Raw genomic sequence first — 8,588 nt, 5'->3', positions numbered from 1 at the left:
AGGCAATTTCCGGTTTATTTTAATTCCAAATATTACTAGCAATTTCATGGCATAAATGAGTGATAATGTGTGAATAAGATATGTGCATGTGTTCATGTTATTTTTACTAATAAGCATGAACAAAAAGTTAAACCAAAATAGGTTTAGAGTGTACCCCAAGGCGGGACCAGTGCCGGAGGCACCGGTTGCGCCGTTACCAGCTGGAATAGACATGCTATTCGACTGGCCTTGCCTGAAGTAGCCGAACGATGTCGATGCAGGAAGAGGTTCGCAGTGCAGTCCCACGAACGGTCACCAGGAAACAGACGAAGTAGTCGTTCGTTCATGCCGGGAAGTAGACGAAGTAGTCATTCATTCACGCCGGGAAGTAGACGAAGTAGTCGATCAGGGAGCGAGCAGTCGCGTCAAGATGCTCCCCAAAAACCTGATTGCCCGCGTCCTATACAGGACCTTCAGCGAGCAGAGGTTCCGGAGGCCTGCTCTCGCTAGAGCTGTGCGCGCAGCACTAGCGATGGGAACGGCAGAAACCAGCAGAGGGAGAAGTGAGAGGTCTCCTAAGTAGAAGTACCTGGATCAAGTGCTGAAGTGTGTGTTGATGAGAGGAGGAAGGGGTGGTTTATATAGGCGTGGAGGTGCCTCAGGTTCAACGAACCTGGACGTCGTAAAGAGCTTTGATGAGCGGCAGTTACTGGTGTGATTCTCCAGTCATTACTGTCAACGTTTATTCTCTGTTTTAATGCTCTTAACAGCAAAACGTTTTTCTCATCTCAGCACATCACGTCGCACATGCACGTCACGTCACGTCCGGCCTCGCCCACGCCCTCGGCCCGGCGAGGCGAGCGAGCGCGCACGTGTGGTTCACCGACCTCCTCTTAACGGCTTCACAAGTGGTGTACATGAAGTCCACCCTTTAAGTCGGTTGAGATCCTTCTCAAATTCCGGTACGGAATTAAGTAATTGATTCCCTAACATTAAATAGTGAGTTTTAAATTCTTTTATTGTATTGATTAGAATAAATAGGTCAAGTCCATAATTCCAACAGTACGTGCTCGATCGCTTGCCCGAAATAGCAGCCACGTTATTTTACTATATGGGCGACGTCGCGGCATCCGGTCGACCGGCCTTGTCCGGCGGGCTGGCGGGTGGCGCATCGCCATTGGCGGGGTGCGCCGGGCACTGTGCCCAACAGCGCGGCGCACCATGGACGACGACGACACCACCACCCACGCTCCGATCCGCTCCTGCACTGGTGGCACGCGCGGGAGGGGGGCGCACAGCAGCAACAAGGACATCTACTAGTTGTTTAACCGGCCTTGCTGATGCACCGGGTGATGCGATTGTTTGGTGCTAATAATAATTTTCGTTGGGTGATTAGCTAGTAGGTGACGAGGCGAGGTCGTTGATCGATGCCAAAGATCGAGGAGAGAGAGGGTGCCAAAGAGGCGCCGGCCGGGATTATTTATCTTGGCGCGGGATCGGAGCTCTCTATACTACTGCTGCTGCGGCTGGCTGTACGCGATGGGATGAGGTGTACGTGGAGGGGCGGGCGGGGGACCGTGCCAATACTTAAATCCCGGGGGGATCTAATGATGTGCTGAATTAGCATAAGCGCATCATTCTTTGTTGGAAGTCACGACGAGGAGGTCTCTCGAAGGGGTAAGCCTCCAAAAGGGCTTTGCCTGCGTGATTCCACTTGTTAGGTGCGGTCTTCCAGGTTTGCCCTCCGGCATTAACCTTCACTAGATCTCTGGCACACATACCTGGCATGGCGCCCCCGCCGGGGACTTTGACGGCCGTACCACGATGGTGTTACATGTACTCAACCAGCAGTAGTTAGCAAGGTGGTCCGTGCAAATTAACATTATTGTTCGAGCTAGAACTAATTAGTTGTTTTTGATATAACGAAATTGCATCTCATGATTGAAATTCCTACGGCATGCATTCATGGATTGTCGTAGGCAATGACTTCATGTATGTCGTACATGCATGTAGGGTTACGACTTCCCGCTTCGCTGACTTAGCGCTATGATCACATCTCATGAGGATATTATTTTGTATATTATGAATACTTTTACTCTCAGTAAGTTTGAGGGTGTGTTTGGTTCTGCTTTTGAATCTGCTTTTGCTTTTTCGAAAAGCCAAAAGCCAACCAAACGCACTGGCTTCCCAAAGTTGCTTTTTCTTTAGTACAAAACTGAAAGCAACGCTGCTGTGGAGGTGGGCAACTTTCAAAAGATTACTCACCCACCACCTTCAAAAAATTAACGACTTTTGAAATTCTTCACAACCCACAGCTCATACAACAACTTTTCCACGGCATACAGCTCACATCAACTTTTTCAAAAGCCACAGCTCAACCAAACATACTCCGAAATAGCTCGTCATCAAATTGTCACCTATTATGGGCCTGCTAGGCTGCAGAGCCTGATATGCACTGCAACGAGCATGTTGCCATTGGCTCTATCAAAGTTAATCACAATTCTGTCATCTGGGATTTGTATGCTAGACCTTGGAGCCATCTAGTCCAAGCATAACAGTTATGCCAATTAGTTCGAAGGTAGCTGAATGAGGGGCTAGTGCCCCCTCCCCCCCCCCCCCCCCCCCCCACCCTTCCTGCACAGCCGCTGCAATAGATAAATGCCGATATTATATATTATTTTTATCATACAAATCAACAGAAAAACCCCGTGCAGTCCTCATGGTACATCTTCTGGTCATGTTATGCTAATCTATCATTTTTATTGGTGCCTATGGTCTGTGAGCTTCATACGGTTTACTCGTAAGGACAGTGGTGGTCAGTTTATAAGCGAGTGGCTATTAGATTTTTTTATTGTCAAGGGTACTTTTCTTAATAGCCAGCTTCGTATGTCTTTCTCCCCACCTGGTTCAGGCCGAGCAAGATCACGTATCTGCAACTCCCAAATTAGATCATCATCATCATCACTTCGTCGCGGCGTCAAGAGTGCTTGAAGCGAGCAAGTGGCAGTGTGGCGGCGCCGGACGATTACTGCGACTGTACGAGTTAGGCCCATCACCCCTGCATGTGTTTGACCGGTCAACCAAGCTGGGCGGACTAGACTTGACCTGCTGACCCGATAGATATGAATATATGATCTCGATCAGTAAAGATTTCTGTGGCACACGCGCCGCAGGTGTACGTGATGCACTATCACTAGCTACACACCTAGATGCTAGCTAATATGGATAGATGGATAGGTACACGTGTATTTAGACACACACTGCTACACTTGGGCAGAGCTACGCTAGTTGTCGTGTACTACTACTTAATCTGTGGCCTTTTCACCCCGATGGCGACAGAGATCGACCAGGTGATCGGCCGCACAGGAGTCGATCCGTCCGGGGACCTTTCTTTGGACCAAAGAAAGGGGACATGATCGCAGATACATGTATCATATCCCTGCTTTTTGTTCTAAAATTAACCGCGTGCCAGCTCACCAAAATGTTAATCTCGTCGAATCGACCGGGTACGGAGCACGCGCGCGTGGCGTTGCGCGCCGATCGCTCTCGAGACGTGTCATCGTGGTGCAGTGATGCACGGCTTTCAGATTAGCCTGGGAGATTAGTTTAGTCCCGTTTGTGCGTCGGAAAGCGTGACCGTGATCGCCGGCGCCGTCGCGGTCGGTCGCTAGCTACAAGTACGATTTGCCATCATCGATCGAGCGTCAGTTTGTTCGCACTTGCAGCAGCCACACCTGCAGCAGGTTGGTCGAAGCTAGTGCACCACTTGTTGAGTTGTTGGCAGAGGCAGTTAGCCACGCGTCGGCTTTCTAGAACCCGCGCCCCGGCACGGAAGAGATGTGTGTTTTGTAGTGTGGTTCTGATGGCGCCCAGGGGACACACAGGATAGATCATCAGGCGGCCAAGCTAGGTGGCAAAAGTGAAGCTGTATGCTAATGCCTGGGTATATGTTAGTTTATGTTCGTGCCAGATGGAGAATATATATGAACTACTCTCTTGGGACAGACGACTGATGAAACCCGAGTGCTGGCCATCCCTGTGGAGGTGCTCAAATGAAGGCACGAATCTTGTTGTTTTGAACCGAGAAATTAAACTAGAAAGAAAACGAAACTAAAAATCGTTAAGGAGTTGGGCCATATATTATACTACAGTACAGCGGGTACACATACAGTAGAATTTTTATCGTTCAGCTCCACATCAGACAGCCGTTTTTCTTTATTACTCATGTCTTTGGTTTGTAAATGATCGAGAAAGAGCACATTTAGTATCTAAAATTCAAAGGCACTCTTTTACAACTCACAAAATAGACTAGTTCTCTTTACACCTGGCCCTAAGGCGCGCTTTCGGGGCAAGAAAATAACTAAGCACGCGGTAACTTGCGGCGCCACCACCACTGCACGGCCCCACTGCCCCGAGCCGAGGTCGAAGAATTTACCGCGGAGTCCGGGGGCAATTCGGAAAACCCGGCTCGGCAGCCCGGGCTAGTGGTGGAGCATGGAATTCCCCCCTGACAGCGACGCGCGGGGCGCTTTGGCGAGCGACAGGGGAAGGCGGGGGAACAGATCGAGCCCCCGGCCGTGCCCGATATATACGCGGCAGCGGCTCACTCGCCCCGTGCCCTCTCCTCCTCACTCAACCGCGGGACAGGCAGAATCCGAGCAAAGGGAAAGGCTTTGCTAGCTCTCCCCCTCCGGCCACCCGCTCGCACGATCGAGCTATACCTGCCGCGCGCGGGCCTGCTCGCACAAATATCTCCAAGGAAACGCAGCGCCCCTTCGAGGCAAAAACTAGCGAGCTGAGCTTTTCGTGTTGCGCTAGCTGCCAGCAATGGAGGGGGCGCCGCTGGGCTGGGGACGGCAGGAGGTGGACGGGTGGAGGAAGGGCCCGTGGACCAGCCAGGAGGACAAGCTCCTCGTCGAGCACGTCCGGCAGCACGGCGAGGGGCGGTGGAACTCCGTCTCCAAGCTCACAGGTACGCTAGCTGCTGCCGATTTCAAGAGCAAATTAAATCCGCCGCCTCGCTCCCTTTTGTTAGTTTAGTTTTCTTGGTGATGGTCGATCTACTTTAATTTATCTCAATTATATTGGGCGGTTTTTTTCCGGTGCCCCGAGCACGAGCCCCGGCTCGATCGATCTTTTCACCAACAAGCTACTGTAGCAGCTAAACTTTGCAACTTGCGAATGATTGAGCTCGCGGCAAGTTGTGGCGGCCGTCAACCAGGCAGTACTACCGGTGTGTACGGTGTTGTACTTTTGAGCTTGTGTTTCGCCAGGATCCTCATCTGGCAACTTGCAGAGCTGTCCCAGGATTCCACCATGCACGATGCTGTTTGTCCCCTGCAATTTGCTGCTGCTGCGAGTGTTCAGCAGCTCGATCACTCCCGCGACTTAGCAAGGGATCAGCCTGATCTATCTGTGAGCACTGAGCACATACAAACGAAACCAATTCAACATACAAAGTTCTATACATCCAGTTTTGGAATTCCATCCAATTCCATGAACCAGCAGCCAATAATTAGATGTAGACATGTATACGTAGTCGGCGGTGTGGGCTACTGATCTGAACTGTGGATGCACATAGCTAGTAAAAAGATACCAGATTACAACGATCTTAATCTGACGATAGGCATCTTATGCGTATACTTCGATTCAGTTATATTCCTGCGCGTACACGTTGCAGACTTAAAAGTCTTATGAAAACAGTGACGTGAAAGTGAACGTATAAATGGCAGTAGTGACGAGTGGCGACTCAGTTTAACTGGTTCAGTGCCCAGTACAGGGTCGGGTTGTTATTGGATGCCCATCGCCATAACCACACTGTACCTGGGTTCGTATCAGTCCATTTTCAAGGAAAACAACAGCTATATCTGCTAATCCTTTTTATCAAAAAATGTTATGTTAGCCTTCGAGTGAGTTGGTTATTAGAATAATATACTTAGATCATGAAAGCCCGTCACTCAAAGTTAGTAAATTGACAGGCACCTGTCGGTGCACATGGATGGCTGGAGCTGTTTGTCTGAGATCCTCCATTCTCCTTTTGGCCTTTTCGAGCTGCTGCAGGTCTGAAGAGGAGTGGCAAGAGCTGCAGGCTGCGGTGGGTTAACTACCTGAGACCAGATCTGAAGCGAGGCAAGATCACGCCCCAGGAGGAGAGCATCATAGTCCAGCTCCACGCTTTGTGGGGAAACAGGTATAGTAAATTAGCACACCAATCAGGCGCCGTGCCTTTATTAGATATTGTGCACTGAACATGAAATAAACAAAGTTCATCATCTAAACAAGGTTTTGTGTTGATGTGCTGAAAATTATTCTTTGCTTGCCGCGTGTATCGTGAGCAGGTGGTCGACGATCGCACGCAGCCTGCCGGGCAGGACGGACAACGAGATCAAGAACTACTGGAGGACGCACTTCAAGAAGGGGAAGCCGTCCAAGAACATCGAGCGCGCGAGGGCGCGGTTCCTCAAGCAGCGGCAGGAGATGCAGAGCCAGCAGCAGCAGCAGCAGCAGCTGTTGCAGCTGGCCGCCGGGCAGGTCGTCGCCAAGGACGAGAACCAGGACGGCGGCGGCGCGCGCACCGGGACCACGGCCGACGAGGACGACCGTGGCAGCGCGGTGGTCGACGACGCGTGCGCGGCGCCGTCGTCGCCGGCGGTGGCAGCCGAAGCCGCCGCCGCCGGGCACCACCACGATGAGGACCTGATCATGCACGACGCCATGGACTTCATGTGCCCCATGTCCTGCGCCCTCCTCCACGGCGCCGTTCACCAGGGCGGCGGCACCGGCAGCTGCTGCGGCTCCACGGCCAGCGACGAGTACGGGTCCGGCGAGGAGGACGGCGCCACGTGGGGCAGCCTGTGGAACCTCGACGGCGTGGTCGTCGACGACGCCGCCGCCGCCGTGGCGTGCACGCTCTGGTAGACGAGATTCGCTAACCCTCTACTGCCGCCGCACGCCTTCTTTCTACCAGAGCTAGAGAGAGAGCTGTGATCGTCGTGTAGCGGTGGTGGCCTGGTGCTGCTGGATAAGGACGGAGCAACCTCTACCGTACGCCCACTTTGCAGCAGCGGCAGCTGCCGGCGCCTCGGCCGACGACACGTAAAAGCTCCCGGGCGTTTTCTTTATGGGGAAACGTACACAGAGAACAAGTTTCTCTCTCTCTCTCGCTATGTATAGCTAGCAATTAGCAAAGCTATCTGATCCGTTCCTGAAAGACCAAGGGGATATGAGGGTGACCAATTACCCAATTCGATATTGATTATTTGCAACCACGCATCATGTGCAGCACCGAGTGTAAAGTGTGTATTACGTGTAATGAACAACATGAACTTCAGTTGTCGATCACTAATGAGTCAGTCGTTATCTAAAAAATCACTAATGAGTCGGTGCATCTGCATTATTATTCTGTTTATTCTGTTTTAGCAGTATGCTAACCTTGCATGTGGAGGTCATTTTCTGGAGTCGACGCTGGAAACGCGTCCGAATCTCCTCTTTTGTTCTGTTCCTATGGGCTGCTGAAGCCCATAGCATAGAGCCCACAAGGCGTCAACATTTCAAGAAAAAAGGTTGTCATTTGACGCGGCCCAGCTAGGAGAGCAAAGCCCCTCTCTTTTTCTCTTTTTTTTTAAAAAAAAGAAGCGTTTCGTTGATGACTAAGATCAACACTCTAATTTTTCTGTTTTAAAAAACTAGTTTTTTGAAAGGGTTTGTAGGCCCTTTAATAAAACATTAGTTCACAAAACTTTCACGAGGATAATTTATTTAGAGAAAACTTTCTATATTTGTTTTTTTTTCTTGACAGCTCATACACATAAAACTTGTTCAAAAATAAGTTTAGGAAACAACTCGTTCAACCAGGACTTGTAAAAGTATTAATTTAAACAAATACCATAAGCTAAATTTTGCACAAAAATTGTTAATTCAAACACATGAAAAACTTTGTTTAGGAAGACACAAGAGGTTAAATACATATCCATATGAATAAATCTATTTTAAGTAAATACGATGAAGAAAACTATAGGTGGCAAAATAGAAAAAATGATGGAAGTGAAAAGGAAAAATATAAAATAGGGGAAAAGGAAAGAAAAGGAGGTAGCCGGCCAGTCTACACGTTCCTAATTATCGTCTTGTGGAGGCAAAAGAGGACACAAATCGGTCTAGACTAGTATATTGTCCGTGCTAATGCTACGGCAATATTTTCTCCTAATGTATTGCTTGTCTTAATTGTAAGTATAATGCATGATATTACAATTATTGTGGTGGACGTAGAAAAAAAAAGTTAGTTGGATTTATAGAGGTAGAGATGTGTCCCATCATTCTTCTATTTTAAAATTAATTAATTGTTCAGTAAAACCATTCCAGGGAGTGTTAATCAACACATTCCAGCGCGACTTTTATGAACACGAATTTGTCAACTCGGCGTGAAGATACAATGAGCCTCACCAATTGAATTTGAAGTTGTGTCATCACTTTCCTTGTTCAAAAGCGACGACGTACCAAGAGATGCACGGCAACAGGGCACGCACGTTCCGCTTCCGCCATCGTTCTCGCCTTGCAACCCTTCGAGGAGGAGGCAAGGCGATGTTCCTTGCGCCTGCGTCTTGCCGTCTTCA

The 8,588-nt window shown here is 49.6% G+C and overlaps 1 protein-coding gene across 1 annotated transcript; it reads left to right on the top strand.

The window, feature by feature from the left end:
- Positions 1–4,585: 4,585 nt before the first annotated feature.
- Positions 4,586–7,318, top strand: LOC120642526 (transcription factor MYB8-like). Its single transcript, XM_039919094.1, has 3 exons — positions 4,586–4,951; positions 6,040–6,169; positions 6,318–7,318. The coding sequence occupies exons 1-3, from the start codon at positions 4,807–4,809 to the stop codon at positions 6,895–6,897; spliced, it is 855 nt and encodes a 284-aa protein (XP_039775028.1). The 5' UTR covers positions 4,586–4,806; the 3' UTR covers positions 6,898–7,318.
- Positions 7,319–8,588: the final 1,270 nt, after the last annotated feature.

Source organism: Panicum virgatum, chromosome 7K (genome assembly GCF_016808335.1).
Source record: "Panicum virgatum strain AP13 chromosome 7K, P.virgatum_v5, whole genome shotgun sequence".
Classification (NCBI taxonomy): Eukaryota; Viridiplantae; Streptophyta; class Magnoliopsida; order Poales; family Poaceae; genus Panicum; species Panicum virgatum.
The sequence above is the reverse complement of the archived record's forward strand: the minus strand, read 5'-3'. Positions and strand labels throughout refer to the sequence as shown.